General features: G+C 45.7%; 1 protein-coding gene across 1 annotated transcript in view; it reads left to right on the forward strand.

Moving 5' to 3' along the window:
• The window catches only part of LIPC (lipase C, hepatic type), a 202,437-nt gene extending 181,072 nt beyond the window's left edge, over positions 1-21,365 (forward strand). Inside the window, exons 8-11 of the mRNA XM_055436350.2 lie at positions 2,088-2,333; positions 14,602-14,719; positions 16,262-16,480; positions 21,242-21,365. Of these exons, the coding sequence (XP_055292325.2) occupies positions 2,088-2,333; positions 14,602-14,719; positions 16,262-16,480; positions 21,242-21,353 (695 nt within the window). The 3' untranslated portion in view covers positions 21,354-21,365. The remainder of the gene's footprint in view (positions 1-2,087; positions 2,334-14,601; positions 14,720-16,261; positions 16,481-21,241) is intronic.

Consider the following 21,365-nt stretch of genomic DNA (forward strand, 5'->3'; position numbering starts at 1 on the left):
GAGACCCCCAGCCCACCCCCACTTACCACCTTCTTCCAATCATTTGAAAACTGAACTAAGCACACACTATCTTATGTTTCCTTAACCACCTTCATGTATCCTGTATCAGAATGACCTTCACATTCGACATTATCTTATCTTGGCTGGACTCCCAGCCTTTCACCAGCCCACGCCTGAGAACTTTCTGGGAATTTCCCCTTATCATTCCTTAACATCTCTCTCCTATCATTGCCCTCTGGTTCACCAGCAGTCCCTGGTGATCAGCCAGCCCTCTTCCCAGATCTACACCCTCCCTAAGGTCAACACAGACCCCTAGATGCTGTTCAACTGATCACCTGGTGAATGCCTCTGCCCAATTACTACCATTTTCTATTTTGTGCTAAACTTCAGAATGACGGGACCAAGTATATTTATTCAGCTTGCCCACCTTAGGGTGGTTTTTCTCCATTTCCTTCACCCTTATGTTTGAAAGTGATCCCATTCTGGGGTGAACGTGTTGACATGGTTTACCATCCTTACCACCTCCTTGCTAGGTGAGCTTGCATGAGTTAGAGACTGTCTTTGAAGCTCATTTTTCTCATTTGTAAGAGCTGCCTTGAAGAGCTGTGGTGAATATTCAGGGAAGGTACTCAGTAGTACCTGCCTCATAGTGGGTGCTCAACAAATAGAGCCACTTGTGACCAGGAACTGAGATGACTAACCCTGGGGAAAATTATTTGGCTAAGCTACCTGGGGTCCACTTTCACAGGAAGTTCTTGTCATACCTTGTGGTGGACTCCTAGAGAACACTAAAGATTAAGATTTGGAGACCCCAAAACAACCTCCCCTCCCAAAAAAAGGTCAAAATCCTTGGTACAGAAACCTCCTAAACTTGTTTTTGCTTAGGTTCATTCAGACCTGGTCACTGGAGCACATCCTTCTCAAAGCAAATCCCTATGCCAGTCGTCCAGGTCAGTTACATTGAGCAGGCTGTAGCTGCTTTGGGACATGGTCACGGAGGCCTCAGGCCTCACCAGACCAGTAGCCAAGTCCCAAGAGTGCTTGGGCACTGACTTAGCCAGCTTTATTAAGAAAAAGAGGCATTCCAGGGACTTCCCTGGAAGTCCAGTGGTTAAGACTCCCCGCTTCCGCTGCAGGGAGAATGAGTTCCATCCCTGGGCCAGGAACTAAGACCCCACATGCTGTGGGGCAACTGAGCAACTAAGACCCCACATGCTGTGGGGCAACTGAGCCTGTGCACCACAACGGCTGAAGAAACCAACACACCCAAGATCCTGTGCTCCACAGTAAGAGAAGCCACCGCATTGAGAAGCCTGCGCGCCGCACAGAGACAGTAGACCCCACGCTCTGAAACCAGAGAAAGGCTGCGCGCAGCAACGAAGATCCAGCACAGCCAAAAATAAAATAATTTGTTAATTAAATAAATAAAAAGAGGCATTCCACACAAGCCTATTCTGCCAACTCACCCTTAGAGCATCAGCGGTTGTGCATTTTTAACTGTTTGAAACTAAAATATTTCCAAAATGAATTACAATTCATTTCCAAAAGAATTGCTTAAAGAGAACTTTCCTGGTAGCTCAAATGGTGAAGAACCTGTCTGCAATGCAGGAGACCTGGGTTGGATCACTGGGTCAGGAAGATCTCCTGGAGGAGGGAATGGCAACCCACTCCAGTATTCTTGCCTGGAGAATCCCATGGACAGAGAAGCCTGGCAGGCTACAGTCCACAGGGTCGCAAAGAGTCAGGCAAGACTGAGCGATTCACACACACACACACACACACACACACACACGCTTAAAGAACCAGTATTTTCTTAGTGACTCAGGGCTCCTATTAAAACACCCACCGTAACATAGAGTGCCCTCAGCAGCCCTTCAGAGCCTGGGATTATGCCCCTGCAGTAAGTGCCTGCAAAGAGTCTACTTTAGTGTAGTTTTCCATCAGCTATGCCACCCACTGTAGTCAGTGGGATGACCTCTGACCTCTAGCTCCTGTCCTCCTTCCTGAGATGGTGCTACTCTGCACCAAGAAGCAAGGTGATCTTCCGGATTAAGAGATGATAACGTCCTTCTTGCCCTGTGTTCCAGCCATCACCCAGACCGTCAAATGTGCCCACGAGCGGTCAGTGCACCTCTTCATTGACTCCTTGCTGCACGCTGACATGCAGAGCACGGCCTACATGTGCAGGGACATGGACAGCTTCAGCCAAGGCCTGTGTCTGAGCTGCAAGAAGGGTCGTTGCAACACATTGGGCTACCATACCCGCCAGGAGCGGCAAAGCAAGAAGAGTAAGAGCCTCTTCCTGGTGACTCGAGCCCAGTCCCCATTCAAAGGTGAGTGCAGGGGAGCCTTCAGAAGGGCAGAATGCAGCTGCTTGTCTGAAGGCTCACAAGTTCCCTGGAGCTACTGCCGAATCTGCTGTTTGCACAGATTCCAGACCGGGATGATGACACATGCCTCTTTCTTTCCCCAAGAATGTGGCCTCCTCGCTGACAAGTGCTGGAGGAGAAAGCCTGATACTTTCTGGAACAGTCCTTTGGTTGGCTGCTCTCTTCACCTATTTTCATGGTCCCCTACCATTGTGGCAGGAAAGGGGACCCCTTCCAGGAACAGAGAGTGGTCTCTTTTCTAACACTCAGAAATGAACTGTCCGAGCTGATAAAGCAAGAGACTTTGTTGGGAAGGGGACCCAGGAGGACTGCTCTTCCATGTGGCTCGACATCTCAGGTTTAAAGGTGACAGGATTAGTTTCCAGGTTCTCTGGCCAATCATTCTGACTCAGGGTCCTTCCTGGTGGCACATGCATCGCTCGGCCAAAATGGATGCCAGCAAGGAAGATTCTGGAAAGTGGTAGGACACGGGTCGTCTCCTTTTGACCTTTCCAGAACTCTTCCAGTTGGTGGTGGCTTGTTAGTTCCACATTCCTTACCAGGAACTCCTGTGGTAAAAAAACTCTTGTAAGTGATTACTATGGTGCCTGACCAGGATGGGCGGTTTCAGTCAGTGTGTTTCCCCTAACAGAATGTTAGATCCGGAGGGCCTGGAGCACCAGGTGTCATTGTACAGGGGCTTGGAAGCTTCTCCAAACCCAGACTAGAACCCAGGGCTTTCATCTCTCCTAATGGCTGCCAGGCAAAACCTGGGCTCCAGACTACATTTATGGTTCCCCGTTTCTTCTGAAGTTTGAATCAGCTTATCTTACAAGAGATCATTGTCTTATTGAGGCCCTCCCCAGAAGAAGTTCTGCTTCTCAGCCTCAGGGGAGAAAGCGAGCCCCTTCTGCTTGCCGGGTTGAACTGGAGGTCAGAAAAAGGGCTGTAGCCATGATTTGGGCCGAAGCCAGCAGAGAAATACTCCACTGAAACCTCAATCCTCCTGGAGGGAACAAGCCGACATCTGTTGCCATTAACATTTCTGCCTAATCCTTAAAACAGCTCGGGAGTGATTTAGCGTCTTACTGTTCACAGCACTGGCTCATGGCCCTGGGAGGAGCCCAGTGCCATTTGATTGTTACTCTGCAGCTATCTGTAGCTACAGAAGGTGAACGCCCTCAGCACCACTTTGCATTTGCACAGCGTTTTACATGAAAACATTTGGTGCAGCCACAGACTCCTCATGGTGCCCACAACAGCCAGGCGAGGTCCACAGGGTCGGTTAGCCTGGAAGGAGGCTTAGAACCCAGGTCCCTCTGACTCCCAGGCTGGCATTCCTTTCATTACCACACTCCCAAGTTCAAGCTCCCATGCACAGGATTCTTTTGTTTATCTGAACTTTTGCTCTCCAGCCAGTTTGCCCTTCCATGCAGCCCAGGAATGAAAGAAATCCATTTGAGCAGTGGATAGCTTCTGGAGTGTGGGCAGGATCTTTCTTGCCTGAGAGGCAGAGGGTCCCTTCAGCTGTCCTTCCTGGAGGGGTGGAGGAGACCGAGGCACCCGGAGCAGGTGAGGGAATTTGGAAGGGGGAGATCCCCCGCTCCAGGCTGCCAATTAGACACTCATTTTAGTTAACCAGCTCCTCTTTCAAATGGCAGTGATTAAGCCTCTCAGATAATCACATTTCACTGGATCTACTCTAATCCTGGAATGTTAGCATTTCAAGAAACTGTTCAATTCCACATTTGCCAGACAAGGAAACAAAGGCCCAGATAAAAGAAAATCATTTGCCCAGGGACACAAAAGGAACTCTTAGCAGAGCCAGCATTTAGACCCAGGCCATCCCCTGGAGGAGGCTATGGCAACCCACTCCAGTATTCTTGCCTGGAAAATCCCAAGGACAGAGGAGCCTGATGGGCTACAGTCCATGGGGTCACAAAGAGTCAGACATGACTGAGCGACTGAGCACTCCCAACAATTAGTCAAGTGGTTTTCATCTCAGTAACCTGCCCATGGTCTGTCTCTGGGGTTGAGGGAGGGAGGAGAGGTGGGGAAGGGTCTTTCTCCTTGAGATCAGCTGGAAAGAGGCAGGGTCGTTTTTCACCTTCCTGGGCAGGGCTGTGCATCTGAAGTGAGGGACTGGGTCCTGCTGGAGCACTTCTGCAGGGGCGTGGAGATGGGGTCGGGAGGTAAGAGAGTCAAGAGAAGGAAGAGAGGCAGGAAGAGCAGCTGCCACAAGCCAGGCTGAGTTTTCCCCTTGCCAAGGAGTCCAGATGCCTGATCACCACACACGGCTGGTATGAACTCACAGGAACTCTTTTCTTATGAAGGAGAACCAAGGAATCGCATCAGGGCAGCACTATCTCACACAGCAGTTGCCAAAACCACTGTGCCAGGCCATCACTCCTTCTTTAACCTAATATGAGCCAGGGTAGGCAGAGGCCCTCCTACAGGGGGGCTCAGGGGAGACCAGCCCCCTCCTCCATGCTGTGTACAAGGTGCTACCCCAAGAAGACAGAAGAGGCATCCCCTGGAGGCAGCACTTGAGTCTCTTTCTCGCCAGCCGCTCATCTTGCTCCAGGGATATCCAGTGAGTTGAGACTGTGAGATAAGACTGCCTGAACCAAATCCCCAGCCCCAGAGAGATTCCAGGGATGAGCTGCAGCCTTCACCGCAAACTCCACTCCCCTGGGCCCTCCAAATTCTCCCCAGATCCACCTCAGCCCTTCCAGTCCTAATCTACTCAGTCTAATTTCACTTGCTGGCAGGGAACACAGCCCTTCGGCCACATCAGGTACCCTAGGTACAGCTGGAAATTATGCCCAGATGAGACTCCCACCCATGTGAAGGCTGCTGCTCCTGGGGTGCTGCAGCCTGTATATTGCTACCACTCGTGTACGTTTAGTCGTGTCCAACTCTGTGCAACCCCACGGTCTGTAGCCCACCAGGCTCCTCTGTCCAAGGGATTTCTCAGGCAAGAATATTGGAGTGGGTTGCCATTTCCTACTCCAGGGGCTCGGAGAAGGCAATGGCAAGCCACTCCAGTACTCTTGCCTAGAAAATCCCATGGATGGAGCAGCCTGGTAGGCTGCAGTCCGTGGGGTCGCTAAGGGTCGGACACGACTGAGCGACTTCACTTTCACTTTCACTCCAGGGGCTATCTTCCCAACCCAGGGATTGAACCCATGTCTCCTGCATTGACAGGTGGATTCTTTACCACTGTGCCACCTGGGAAGCCCTTTATAATGCTACATTAACCATATGTGGCTATTTAAATTACTTAAAATTTAAACCTTGAAACCTCAGTCATACTAGCTGCCTTTCAAATGCTCCACTATGTGGCTGCCATATCAGAGAGTACGGAAATAAACCATTTCCATCTTCTAGAAAGTTCTATTGATAGTGCCGACATCAAGTCTTTAATCTAGGCCCCATAACTGCTCCCTTCCTCAGCCACCACACCACGATCATTGTGACTTGGGCTCCCAAAGTCTATTTCAGTGACCACCTCCAGCCATTGATGAGTACTTACAGATTCATAAAAGAACAAACTTGTCCATCCCTGGTTACAGAGCATCCACAAGCCACATTTTTCAAGGACATCTAATTGTACTATATATTTCAGTGCAGGGTCTGGCTGGGCAAGATAAAGATTGCCTCCTGATCGTAGTTGCAGAAAGGATGACTAACTTGGTCCTCAGTCCTCTGGCTCCCAAGATATTTTGACAAAACCATCAAAGGATCTATTTTCTACAAGCATACGCCAGAATTTGGGTAAACATGGAAGAGGACAGCAGGAACAGAAAGAGAACTGGGAAACAGTCGCTGAGGGAAACGAGGCAATTTATCGCCCACTTCCAAACTCACCCTCTTGGAAGGAAATTGTGCTAGTTTGGGAGCCTTTTTTTTTTTTTTTTTTTAAGAGAAGGAGGCGGGAAACAAACCTGTATGTAGTGCTGCTAGCAAGCACCTTATCTAATTTAATCCTCACAGCAACTGGAGGCGGTAATGGGGTAGAAGAGAAGGAAGCAGCACTCGGGGGAGCTTACTAGATTCAGGCACTACGCTGGCTGTGTTGCATCAATTATTTCATTTATCATTTAATCCTCACAACAACCTACAGACAGAGATGGAGATGGAAGGGGGGAGACTGATGTTGCCTAATTTTCCAACAGATAAATTCAGATTCAGTGAGGCTAAATCACCTCCCCAAAGTCACCTAGCTTAAAAGGAGCAAACGTTATGCTGAAAATTTGCATACTGGTGCTGAATCGAATCTCAGACAGAGTCTTGGGTGAAGTAAAAAAGAAGAGCTTTATTGCTTTGCCAGGCAAAGGGGGCCACAGCTGGCTAATACCCTCAAAACTGTGTGTCCCAACTGGGGCAAGATAGTGAGAAGTTTTACAGTAATTGTTCAAAAGGATATGATCAGCTCGTGGACATTCTTCTGATGGGCTGCTGGTGAGGTAAGTGGGAGTCGGCATCATCAACCAATTGCTCTGGGGTCTACGTGCTTGTGGGCAGCATACCAATGTTAGAACTTCTTCCACCTGGAGCGAGTTTCCAGTATCTGCAAGATGGTTAAAGGATACTGTGGTGTGTATTCCTTGATGGGGAAAAAGGACCTTGCCCCCAAGGCTGCACTACTGTTTCTCTTGACTGTTAGTTTCTCCCTGGTCTCAAATCCCCTCCCTCCCCTAATTAGCAACTGCTTGAATCTGCCGCTTGGAACTCAGGGAAGTTCATGGAGGCTGAATGAAGGCTGTTTCCTATAATCAAAGAAATGGGGGACACAGAAAGACCTTGTGCCCAGGAGCCCCACAGGGCCCTGCACAGTATCAAACATAATGTTTGACCCCAGGTCTCCACCGTTCCACGGGCTTCACTCCTTTCACCACACACGGCCTAAGCATTAGGACTGAGACCAGTTCAGTTCAGTTCAGTTCAGTCGCTCAGTCGTGTCCGACTCTCTGCGACCCCATGAATCACAGCACGCCGGGCCTCCCTGTCCATCACCAACTCCCGGAGTTCACTCAAACTCATGTCCATCGAGTCAGTGATGCCATCCAGCCATCTCACTCTCTGTCGTCCCCTTCTCCCGCCCCCAATCCCTCCCAGCATCAGAGTCTTTACCAGTGAGTCAACTCTTCACATGAGGTGGCCAAAGTATTGGAGTTTCAGCTTTAGCATCAGTCCTTCCAATGAACACCCAGGATTGATCTCCTTCAGAATGGACTGGTTGGATCTCCTTGCAGTACAAGGGACTCTCAAGAGTCTTCTCCAACACCACAGTTCAAAAGCATCAATTCTTCGGCGATCAGCTTTCTTCACAGTCCAATTCACTCAGTATTATTAACGGCTCATTCCTGAGACACAGTGGGCCATCGTCCCTCCTCACTTCGCTGTCCTCCTCCTGCCTGTACTTTCTCCCTGCTCTCTGGGCCCAGCCAGCCGGTGAGAATTCACACCAGCTGATGACAGCACTCTTCTCTTCTGGACATATGTATACCTAAGGCTGATTCATGCTGATGTATGGCAGAAACTAACACAAATGTTGTAAAGCAATTATCCTTCAATTAAAAATGGATGAATTGAAAAAAAAATGCTATCTTAAACTAGAATCAGAAAAACAAAAAAGCTCATTTCTCTTCTTCCCTTGATCCTGTTCTGAGTTCATTCAGCCAGCCCCTGCTAGTGAAGGCTATTCATCCATTAATCCCCTGCTTAAGACCATCATCTCAATTCCAAGCTCTTCAGGCTCCCTCTTGGTTTAGAGGCATATGAGATCTAGGAATAAGACCTTAGTGCTGCAAAAGAACACAAGATCTCATTCTTGCCATCTCCATGAGAGACAAATCTATACATTCAAAAAAAAAAAAAAAAGACCTCTCTGATGTTTGCAAAGAGAGTCATAATATCTCCCAAAGCCACTATCTGATGATTCAGAATATTTTCCGTGAGACAAAAAAAAAGAAAAAAAATTCCTTTTTTATAAATTTCCATCACCTGGTGCCCATAGTGGCTACCTTGTAAAAAGAAATTTACTTTTTTGTTAAGTGGCAACAGTGGGGTCCACATGAAACTAGGATCCAGGATTTCTGGTCTGAACCCCCGGGGGGTGATCTGGTGAGGAGGCTCTCCAGAGGCCTCATATCTCTGCCCCAGGTGGACTTTGCCTGATCTCGTCCAAGGTTAATGGGCTATTTCATGCTTTGCACCATTAAGACCTGAAATAACTTCTCCTGCCTGGACTGAGGAACACGTTGTGCTCCCTGCAGTCACAGGATCAAAAGCATTTCCCCGAAATCATTTTTTAAAATCCTTATTAAACATGCCATAAGGTAAAGTGAGCAAAAATTATTCATGCTTTTTTCCTTAATCTTTGGAACAGCATCACTGTCCTGGGGTGTGGTGGGAAATAAAAGGCAAATGGTCTTTTTTTCTTTTTTTTTAAGGAAAAACACAAAATCCAAAATAAGAACAAATAATTAGTTCTATACATGAAAATCTCTTACACATTAAAAAATAGTAATTTCAATATTTCTCCCCAAAAGTGGCTTTCCTAGTGCAGGGCAAAAGGAATTCCGTGTGCGATAATTGTGTGACAGGTTTGGGCATCATGCCCTTGTTTCTGCACGTCTGTGACCTCCAAGATTTACACATCCTTGCTGGTTCTGACCTCTTGTATAGGTCCTGCCCCAGGGAGACACTGCAGGGCACAGATAATTCTCATCCATAGGAGGCAATCATCAAAGCCAATCCCTTCCTTCAGAAATGTGGGGAACCATGACATCTCAGATATGGAAATTGGTCTCTTCCTACTCACATTTTAAGACCAAAGGAAGACAAAAACCCATCTCCAGTGCAGGGACATGAAACATTTATCCATGCCCCGGGGGCTGGACATTTAGCAGACCAGCAACTGGGAAGAAGCCGCAAAAGAGATAGCCCAGGATGGATGTCAGTGGATCAGACCCTGCAGGCACTTTGTTTCAGTGGCTTCACAGGAGGCAGGTTTAAACTGCAGCTTTTCTTCAGGGCTGTTTGCTTTCAAAGAAAAGATGCAGCTTGCCAGAACCAGAATCCCAGAACACAGTGGGAAGGGCCTTTTGGAATCAGACAGACACTTGGGTTCAAAGTCAGCTCCACCTCTAACTATCTGAGTCACCTTGGACTCCTCTCGAAATCTCTGCTTTTTTGTTGCTGTTGTTTAGTCGCTAAGTCATGTCCATCTCTCTGCAACCCCCTGGACTGTAACTAGCCAGGCGCCTCTGTCCATGGGATTTCCCAGGCAAGAATATTAAAGTGGGTTGTCATTTCCTTCTCCAGGGGATCTTCTTGACACAAGGATTGAACCTGCATCTCCTGCATTGGCAGGAGGATTCTTTACCGAGCGAGACACCAAGGAATCGCAAATCTCGGGTTCCTTGTCTGTAATTCATCGGGATCACTGACACCCTACCTGTCTGGGTCTCAGCAGTAAACAGGACTCTACTCACCTGAGTCTGCTAAAGAGAGCAGGCAGAACTCCTTAGAGAGGGTGGGTGATATTAAGGAAAGCAACATGGGGTGCTGACGCACCTCAAATCTAACAACAGGGTACCCGGAGAAGCGAAGAGAAGGAATAGCCGAAGAGTATGTAAGCTGCGGAGGAGAAGTTACTGACAGCAGCTCATCAGGGAGAGCAGTTACTACAGTCAGGCTTCAAAGCAGGAGGGAGCAGAGAGATACCCTGATCTCCTGCTGGTACGACCTCAGTGGGTCAATGTGAACCAGAAGCCATCCAATAAGGAAGCCGGGAGATGAGGCTTTGGGGGTCACATCCTGGGGTCCAGAACTGGGTAGACAGTGGACCAGGACAGCAAGGGTAGGTGTAGAAAATGCAGTCTCACGTGTTAGCCTCATTTAGTCTGGAGAACAAAAATAATGTATGTAAAGCACTTAGTATAGGGCTTCCCTGGTGGCTCAGCGGTAAAGAATCCACCTGTCAAGGCAGGAGATGTGGGTTCGATCCCTGGGTAGGGAAGATGCCCTGGAGAAGGAAATGGCAACCCACTCCAGTATTCTTGCCTGGGAAATCCCATGGACAGAGAGACTGGTGGGTTACAGTCCAGGGCGTTGCAAAGAGTCAGACACGACTTAGCCACTAAACAACAACAACAAAAAGCACTTAGTGTGTAGCCTGATGTTTAGTAGGATCTCAACAAGTAGAAGCAATACTCTGATTAGTCCTATTCACAATTAGACTCTTTAATGTAACATGTGTTCTGCCTTGTTTTCACACAAAAAGCCCCAGAAGCACTCCTTAGATTCCCAATGTGTGCTGTGAATCGTGGAGGTTCAAGTGTTAACATGACCCCAACACTGCCCTCAAGGAGAGAAGATTCAGGACACTGATGCCTATGAGATTGGATAGGAGGTGACAAGGGTGGCAGAAATGACTCTGCTTCCCAGCTGCAAGCACCTCTAAGGCCAGGACCACAGCTTCTGGTTCTGTTATCTTTCTTAATACTTTTAAAAACTTTTCTTTTTCCAAGAAGAGTCTAATTAGAATACATGCTCATTGCAAAAAATGTGGAACTTGCAGAAAATCACAAAAAAGAGAATAAAAATTACTTCTCTCCCCTCCCCAGAGATAATCACTTAATATTTTTGCAAATCTCCCTCCTTCTGTGCATTCTGTTTTATTAGAATTAGTGTCACGTTAGATGTACAATGTGTATCCTGATGGTTGGTTGGGGTTTTTTCCCCACTTCTTTCATAAGCATTGAAACCATTCCAAAAATATCTTTTAATCACTTCATAAGAGTAAATCACATGTTTGGGAATATGAACTTGGAACCAGTAGACTAAAGTCTAATTGCAGCTTCGCTAGTTCATAGCTACACGACAATGGGCAAGTTACTTAAATTTCCTGAGCTTCAGCTTCTTCGTTTGTAAAATGATGCAAAGGGAGGTTAAAGTAGGCATCTTACAAAGTTGTAGAAAAGAGAAATGAAATAATTTTGAGAAACAATAGTTCAGTGTCTGGAACAAAACAAAGAGCTAAATGGTAATTATAATAATCATCATTATTAGTCCACAGTCATTTCTCTATTGGTGAATATTTAGGGTGTTTTTCATTTATTTTTAATTAAAAATTCTGTTACGATGTCTTTGAACTTCAACCTCTTTCCACACATGAACATTTTCCTTAGGGTATATAAAGCTATTGGTCCTGGGGATAAACATTTAAAAGTTCAAGTTCTGGAGTCAGGTGGCCTGGACTTACGTCACAGCTATGCTACTTACTAGCTGTGTGATGCTGGAAAAATCACATAACCTCTCTGTGCTTCAGTTTCCTCTTCTCTTAAATGAAATAATAATAGTATCACCTGTCATAGGATTAAATGAGATAAAAATACAAAGTGCCAGGCACAGGTAAACAAAATAAATGTTAGTCAGTGTATTACCATGCATACAGCCAATTACACTGTTTCATTCATTTATACCCAACAGCTTTTAGCACCGGGCTGGGTAGTAGATTTCTAATGAATACATATTAAACTGGTTGCTATGAGTTCCTTGCATACTCTGGAAGATCCTCTGCCTCCTTGTTTGGGAATTAACTAGAGACCAGTTCTCTCATGTCATCCTGTCCACATTCTACCCCACACCCCCAATGTCTTGTCTCATATCTTTTTGTCTCAGTTCAACTTACAAGACTATTTACTTGTTACAGAGTTCCCTAGACAGACCCCAAATAGCATAAGATCTCTCCAGAGGCTTCTGGGATGATAGATCAGCGTCTCTGTCTCCACCACGGTCACTCAAGGGTTTAGGGGCCCTTCCTGGGGTCCCTCAGTCCTTCTCTTATTTCTCACCCACGGCCTCACAGTCTTGAGAGCATCTAACTATTTTACTCCAGGCTGGAGTATTTGAGCACCTATTATGCAGAGGACTGCAGCCAATCCACTGCAAAACCCAAACGGGGAGGTTAGAGTTGTGTAAATAACCCAGAAACCCAGCAATACAGGCACACCAGAACCCTGCGGCTAATGTGTTGGCAATGTGCCATTAGCCACCGCCGCTGCCAGGTCTGGGTATAGCTACCAACCTCCAGTGGAAATGGACCATTTGGGAGTAAGTAGATTGATTCATGAGGATGGTGCATTTCCACATGCTGGGTGCATGGAATGGATAGTCAAGTGGTTAGTTCCATGATATATGCTTTCCAGGAGTAATTCTACAACAAATCTTAGAATTCTGATTTTGAATTCTCTGGGGTGATTTCCATCTTCCTAATGTTCATACACATCCTGATATTCCCAAACAAATTGTCAGTTCATGCATCCCACACGTTTATTAAGCAACTACTATGTGCAAGCACTGTATCAGGATTAGTAGATTAATCATTATCTAGAACAGAAAAAGCAAATAACAACAAGAAATCATATATCCCCTATCCTTTGCCCAAGGCAGACAGCAGTCCTCCTAAGAGCCTAGACATGGTCTCACAGTCCGTCTCAACATGGGGCCCCCGGCAGTCCTATCAATCCAAGTTGACATGCCATATTAAGCCTGTTTAAGCTAAAGTGCCACAGGTACTTAGAGAATATGAAGACAGCAAGATAAAGAAGTCCAAGCAGCCATCAGTTATTTGGAAATGCAGTGGGATAATTTTGAAAACAGCCCCAAAGCTGGTTGATGTAACAGTGTAGGCTGAGCAAGGCAATTGCTCCAGGCCATGAGCACAGACTCTGCTATGTGACCCTGAGCAGGTCACTTCACCTCTCTAGCCCTGGTTTTGTTCTTTATAAAATGAGGCTGATAGTTCAGTTCAGTTCAATTCAGTTCAGTCGCTCAGTCATGTCCGACTCCTTGCAACCCCATGAATCACAGCACGCCAGGTCTCCCTGTCCATCACCAACTCCCGGAGTTCACTCAAACTCATGTCCACAGAGTCAGTGATGCCATCCAGCCATCTCATTCTCGGTCGTCCCCTTCTCCTCCCACCCCCAACCTTTCCCAGCATCAGAGTCTTTTCCAGTGAGTCAACTCATTGCATGAGGTGGCCAAAGTATTGCAGTTTCAGCTTTAGCATCAGTCCTTCCAATGAACACCCAGGATTGATCTCCCTTAGAATGGACTGGTTGTATTTCCCTGATATTCAGTGGTAAACCACCAGCCTGCAATGCAGGGGACATGGTTTTGATCCCTGCTCCAGGAAGATTCCACATTCCTCAGAGCAACTAAACCCATGCACCACAATTCCTGAGCCTGTACACCTAGAGACTGTGCTCCTCAACAAGAGAAGCTAGCGAAATGAGAAACCGTTCACTGCAACAAAGAGTGGCCCCCTACTGCCCGCAACTAGAGAAAGTCCACGTGCAGCAACAAAGACCCAGTGCAACCAAAAATAAAATAAATTAAAAATTTTTAAATGAGGCCGATAATAGCAATACCCTCCTCATAGGGTCATTATGATGAGTAACTGAAATGATGCCATGTAAAATGTTTAACAACACCTGTCTGATAGTATTGCTTTTATTAGCTAAATATAGACTATATTTAGGTAAAGAATAAAATTAATTTCCCTATTCCAAACAACACAGAAGAAGGGCATTATGGACACTTGAAAAGATAGGACAATTTTAGGCCCAGGTACTAAAACTATTTCTAGTTTTGTCTTATTTCTATCAGGAAATGTGCTGTTGAACCCCACAGAACCAGTTTCCAAGCCCCAGAAGGCAGAGATGTGGTCATCAGGGCATATTTCTTGACTGCTGCTCTGTCCCACCCTAAAGCTAACACCATCAAATAGAGGCAAAAATGAAAATAGCAGTGTGTTCTCTTGCTTTTGTCAGCAGCCTCAAAGGCAGTCTATCCTTTCATTTATAAATGGGGACCCTTGCTAAATACATGGAATAGTGCAACAGAATTTCATCTAGAAATTAGTGAGAATACCAACTATACTCCTGTTCTGCCTCTTTTTTTTTTTTTTTCGCTGGATAATACTTATTATATTACAAACGTAAGTCCTCTTAGATAGTAAAGAAATTCAGAGAAGGAAAAAGAGGAAAATAAGAAAACATTCAGAATTCCACCACCCAGAAAACAAAATTGGGGTATCTATTCACCCATACTTTTCTCTCTGCTTTCTTAAATTTCAAAAAATACAAGACTTTTTATTTTAAAAACTTCTGCTTACGTTTTCTTTCTCTCTCCCTCGCCATCCCACCCCCTCTAGTTTATCATTACCAGTTCAAGATTCGGTTCATCAATCAAACTGAGAACCCTGTAGAACCAACTTTCACCGTGTCATTCCTCGGAACCAGAGGGGAAAGGCAGAAGATCCCCATCACTCTGTGAGTATGAGATACAGCCCCATCCGTGGTGAGGACAGGCTTAGTTTTCTCACAGGGTCTGGATGGACTCTGCTTTTCAAGGGTCGGGCTAGGCACAGCTTACTTTTCTCAGCCCAGTATGAGTGTCCCAAACACCGTCAGATGGGACAGCCGCCTGCGCTCGGCACCTTGTCACCCCTCCTTGGCCTCCCCTGGTCCCAACCGTTACTTTATGCTGCTGCCACTTGTGTTTGTGATGGGCCCGAAGTGACACGGGCTGAATGGAGAGGGGAACCAGAGGTGGCCAGTCTAGCAGGAGTGCTGAGAGCAGGAGCAGGACACATTCTGTCCCCAGGAAGGCCCTGAGCACCTTTCCAGTGAGTTCCAAAAACCATAACCCGGAAATAAAACTGATCTCATTCAACTCGGCACGAATCTTCCATTCAGGCAGCCTGCACTGCCAGCCCTCCCCACCTATCCCTCGCCCTGCTGCACCCCTGCTCACAGCACAGGCAGTGGCCTCATGCCTCCTGCACAGCCTGGCCAGCTTCACCGGCCGCTTTATTTCAGCATCTCCACCCTCAGCATGGGCTCTTCCTGGGAAGTGACACCAGCCTTCACTCGCTCCAGGGACGGTCCTCAGCTTCCCGAAAATCACCCCTGGCTTTGAACCTCCAATCATCCCACGGATTCAGTCACTCAGCAGGGATGTGTCAGTGCTCTGCACTAGAGGTAGAGAGGACCCTATCCTTAGGGTGCTGCCAGCCTAGTGGGGTGCGTGGATTCCTAAAAGGTGCTTGGCAACATCCTGCAGGAAGAGCTAAGATGAGCTGAGCCAGGGAATCCTCCAGCCACCTGTCTCACCCTAAATCCAGTGTTAACTCTGCACCATCCCAAATCTCTCCCTGGGGGAGCAGGGATTGTTCTAAGTAGTGGAAAGAGTGCCTGACTGCTCTGTCAATATTGGGACATTTTAATGTCTTGGAGATTAGTGAGTAAAGCTGATAATGAAACCTAAGGATCTGCATTTAAATTTTGCTCCAAACTGGTACATCCCTTTTATATGTGGTTTTCTATTACTGCTATACTTGTTGTTTTAATGGAAGTTTCTATTTATGTTGGGGAGGAAGAAAAGCACTGATCTGGGGAGAAGACTGTAGTGTGGTGCTCATGTGTTGATCAAACCTACAGAGAGCTGTATTGCCCAGAGACACCTGCCTTTTTTGGAGGCAGTTCTCCTGATGTATGAAGTTAGAGATTAGGAAGCCTGAGCTAAATGAAGTTAACTAGATTCATCACTGCAGAATATTTGCAACCTTTTAAACATGCCATCACAGAAAATAAGATGGTTTTCCCAGTATTACTGTTCTGGAAAACCCTTTTTTATCTTGGCACATCTATTGCTATCTCTATTAATAGTCTGTCCACCACCACTTTGGGAAATGCAGCAGAAAAGACCATCACGAGTCATTCAGGCAAATCTAACACATGCTGAAAGTCCCTAAGCATCACTTTGCCTTTACAAATCAACTGACTATGTCTGGTTTCCTTTGTATCTTCAAGGAGCAGAGGAATTACTAGTAATGAAACCTATTCCTTTCTTATCACATTGGATGTGGATATTGGGGAACTGATCATGATCAAGTTCAAGTGGGAAAACAGCGTGGTGTGGTCCAATGTCTGGAATACGGTCCAAACCATCATCCCCTGGGGAAGAGAGTCCCTTCACTCAGGCCTTGCTCTAAAGAGCATCAGAGTCAAAGTGGGAGAAACACAGCAAAGGTGAGTGCTATTTCAACCTCCTCCTAACATCTGTTGAGCATCTACCTACGTCAGCACTTTCACAATTTAATACTTGCATTTCTCTTGTGAAGTAGGCATTGTTATGCTCCAACGATGGCATACAGATGCTCAGAAAGGTGCAGTGACCATCCTGAGTTCCCAAAGCCACAGGTGGAAGGACCAAGATTTACACCCAGGTCTTCTGATTCCCATCTAGCCTCTTTCCTCTGCCCCCCCAGTTAATAGCTACCTGCCTCCAGAGTCTGAGAACCACTCACTGGCCCAGTGCTTTTCAGATTTCACCAGAGGTGCTGGCCCAAGGACCACATTTTGAACAGCAAGAAGTGACAACCTAGAAGTGACATTTCTTCTTTGTTGTTTACCCAGAGAAATGCTTTTAGCAGATCACAATCTCAAAATCTCACACTGAATTGGCACCTTTCAAATCTTAGAAAGCCAAGGGATCACTGGGAAGCTTATGAAACATGCAGAATTCCCAGACCCACCTGAAGAGCTTCTGATTGGCTGTGGTCTATGGAGGACCACACATTTGGTAATAAGAGCCCTAGGAAATTCTGGTGTGGAACAGCAGGTTACCCTCAGGAGGTGCGGTTCTGTGGGACTGAACGTCTCCCTTGGCCCACAGGCCCTGGGACATGCAAGGGTGGGTTGAGGGCAGGGAGTTAAGGCAAGAAAGGATGTTCAGCTGCTCCCTCAGTCCTCTCAGCAGAGCAAAGGGATCCTCAGTCTATTGTCCCAGGGCTGCCGTGCTTTTCTGTGGTTCTGCAGTTCCGCAGACCCTCTCCTGTCTCCTCCCCCCTGTATTCAGGAAACGTGTCTCTCCTTTCCTACTGCCCTCTGTTGAGAAGCCCGCTTTCTCTCTGGAGTGCCGCCAGTGGAGCTGAAGAGCAGCACGCCCCTCACCTCTGAACTGCCTCACCCCTGGGGTGTCGCTGCTAGCAGCCGCCCGTGGCAGATTTATGCCCCCTAAGTCCCTCACACAACCGCACTCCGAGATTTTATCTCCCTGGGATACAAAATCCTGGCAATTACTAAAAGCATACTCTGCAGTCAGCCAACAGATTTCTCCACATGATCAATTTGAGAAAATTAAACTGCTTCTCTCCTCTTCAGTGCTTAGCTATTCTTGCATGACTTGTTGGCCCTTTAGAGCAGCTCAGCTTCTGGGCATCAACCCTCCCAGGATTCTCTCAGCTAGAGAGTAAATCCTCAGTTTTAGAGGCCGCTCGCCATGACAGTTCTAGGTGCCTCGACCTGAACGATAGTGTAAAACACAGTGCTACCTTCTCCCCTGGTGCTTACCCACACAGCTCTGCAGAAAGAAAGAAGGGAGGAAGGAGAGCAGAACTTACAGAGCCCTTGCTGCACCATGGGCTTGAACTAGGGGCTCTAGAGCATTCACATCATGGAAGCTTCCCAGTGACCCTCTGAAACAGGTAGTATTGCTGGGCAGCTTAGAAACCTGAGGCTCACGGGAGTTACACAGCTTGGGGACACTGCCAATAATTGTCTGAACCCAGGTCTGACTTATTTTGTCTGATTCATTGCCCATTCGTTGCCTCTGCACAGTTTCTAACAGCTCCTCCTCCATTAGTCATGGTCCCATTGATCTGACTTTCTTTAATCTAGCAGTGGTGTAGAGCTGGAAATGAATATATATGCACATCACAGCTTTCCTCGTGGCTGTAAGAGGTACATCATGAAAAGGAGGGAAGGGATCTGGGACCTATAGTTTTCTAAGTTTTTAACTCAGTGCTTCCTATGGGTCTTTGGAGTACCCAACGCCATTGGGAAGGATGCCAAAAACGTCAGAGTTGTGGCTTTGGGCATTAAGAAACTCCAGGACCTAATTAGGAAAACAAGATTCGTTAATTTTACTAATGATCTGCTTCATCCCAGGGTTTCTCAAACTTTAATGTGCACATGAATCATCTGGGAATCATGTTAAAATGTAGGCTCTGCTTCAGTAGGCAGAGATGGAGCCTGAGAGTCTACATCTCTAACAAGCTCCCAGGTGCTGCTGATGCCGCTGGTCCACGGATCACACTCTGAATAGTGAGAGTCTAGTACTGCGCGGTCTAGAAGTCTAAGAAAGACAATGGTTCAGGCTGGTTCTGTGCGTCAGTGTTGCAGCAGGCTTCAGGGAGGCCAAGAGGCATTCCCAGAGAGATAGGCAGTGAGAAGAGCAATACGCAGACAGAATCCAATGACCTCTGCATCAGCTGGACCTAAAGTCAAATTTTGATTTCACTGCTTCCACCTATGTAGGCTCAGACAATAACTGTTCCTCTCTGAGACTCAGTTCTTTAGGAATGAATGGGAATTATAATATGTACCTCATGCAGCAACAACTACCAATTTCTGAGTACCTTGCACAAACTAAAATCCCAGATCTGGGATGCAAACATTAAACCTCACACTCTTAACCTCTTTGCTAACAATAAGAGAAAAAAAAAATTGGTTAAGTGACTTGCTCTTTACCTCTGTGGAAGGAGTTGAATGAGAGGTGACTTTCTTCCCCCAAAGCACAAAGTCAGGGGTGAGAGGGACTGTTGTAGGGTGAACACCAAAAGCAGAGAAGATCGGTTCTATAGCAAGACGTGAAAAGTGATTAGCTAAACAAAATGAGAAGATATTTGATTGCCTCAGTAATCATATAAATGCAGAACAAAAATCAGTGAAATTATCACTGGTCACCCATTAGTTTTGCAGGAGTTAAAACACAGATAACATCCAGAGTTGGTAAAGATGTGGAGAAATGGGCATTCTCATATACTATTCATGGAAGTATAAATTCAGTTCAGTTCAGTTCAGTCTCTCAGTCGTGTCCGACTCTCCGCGACCCCATGAATCACAGCACGCCAGGCCTCCCTATCCATCACCAACTCCCGGAGTTCACTCAAACTCATGTCCACAGAGTCGGTGATGCCATCCAGCCATACAGAGCTTCTATACGGGAATTTCATTCAACAACTAACATGTAGTGAACATATATCTTATGCTAGACAATGCTGTGGGCACCGGATATACAGTAGTAAACAGAGTAGATAAAGCCCTTGGTCTCATGGAGCTTATATCATCAAAATTTGACATACGCAGAATCTTGACCCAGAATTTTATGTCTACCCTGGAGAAATATTCAACATATCCACTAAGGATATCTATGCACTAAAATGTTTGTTGCAGTACTATTTGTAAATACTAACCCATTGGGGAAAATCCCAATCTCCATTAATAGGAAAATGGCTAAATGCATTGTGATACATCCATACACTGGAATGTTATGTAGCAGGTGAGAAAGAATCAAATCGATTTTTTTTTGAAATATAGTCAATTTATAGTATTTCGGGTGTACAGCAAAGTGATTTACCTATCCAGATTCTTTTTCATTATAGGTTATTACAAGATACTGAATATAGTTCTTTGTGCTAAGGTCCTTGATGTTCATCTGCTTTATGTAGAGTAGTGTGTGTCTGTTAATGCTGAATTCCCAAATTATCCTTCCCTTGCACTTCTCCCTTTGGTAAGCATTAGTTTGTTTTCTATGTCTGTGAGTCTATTTCTGTTTTGTAAACGAGTTCATTTGTATAATTTTTTAGACTTCACATATAAGTGATATCATATGGTATTTGTCCTTCTCTGTCTGACTTATTTCACTTAGTATGATCATCTTTAGGTCCATTCGAGAATGAGATAGATGTGTATATACTTACACAAACAGGTCTCTAAGTATGTTATTTGATGAGGAGGAAATTTTTCAGAAAAATTCATACAGCAAATTTTATGTTTGTATATGAACATCCATACACGTGTAAATGCATAGAAAGAGATCTGGAAAGACAGAAACCAAACCATGAAAACAGGGAGAGGAGTCAGATTAGTGAAAGGTGATGGAGAAGACCTTTAATACTCAACTTTATATATTTCTTTACTATCTGAATTTTTCAAATGCATCCATAATTATAATACTTTTTAATTTTAGAAGTTTGCTTTAGTAAATACTTGACCTTAGATACAATTTTTTTAAAAAAAAAAGAAGCTATAAACTACAATTCTCTGTGACTATTGCTATTTTTTTTTCCCCAAATAGATTCAATTGAAGTAAGTAACACAAAATAGCATCTCAGGCCAAACCAATGGTCAAAGTCATCAGCTGTTGGTCTCCAAGAGAGACCCAGAACCCATGGTGATGTCCTTTGTGGCTGGAAGATCAAATAAGAGGGAAGGGCAGGCTTATAGTGCTGAGCCAGGCAGATGCTGGTGACAGTGGCCTCATGCCCAGGTACCTTTAAGAAGGCTATTGACAAACTGGAGTGTGCCCAAAGAAGGAAGGCTGGGAGCGAAGCCTGCCTGTGAGGAACAGTTGAAGAAAGTGCGAATGTTTGCCTTGGAGACAGGGTCATGTAGTGAAAGAAACAATTGTTACTCTCAAATCTTTGATGAGCTGTATGAGGCAGAACAAAGCAGGACTGCCCCAGGACTTTGAGTTCTTTACAGAAGGGAAATATCACACCATGAAGAGCTCCTGGAAGCCTTACACAGATTGCTTTAACTGATTTGGGTTTTGTTTTTCTCTGAAGTTCTAAAAATATTTGCGGTCATAAAGACCTAGGTTCTTTACTTTTAAAAAAATAGCATAAAGTTCATGTTACATGGATTGCGTATTTAACAAAGGACGAAACATTTCAATAAGCTCCATCCAAAACTTAGTGCTATGTTTGTTTGATGTTTCCTATGCAGAATGACATTTTGCTCAGAAAACATGAATGATCTACAACTTCACCCAGCCCAGGAGAAAACCTTTGTGAGATGTGAAGCAAACTCTGAAACACTGAAGCGAAAGATCAGATGAGCTTTAATGAAG

Source organism: Moschus berezovskii, chromosome 9 (assembly GCF_049115385.1).
Source record: "Moschus berezovskii isolate FMDL1 chromosome 9, NW_MosBer_1.0, whole genome shotgun sequence".
NCBI classification, from domain to species: domain Eukaryota; kingdom Metazoa; phylum Chordata; class Mammalia; order Artiodactyla; family Moschidae; genus Moschus; species Moschus berezovskii.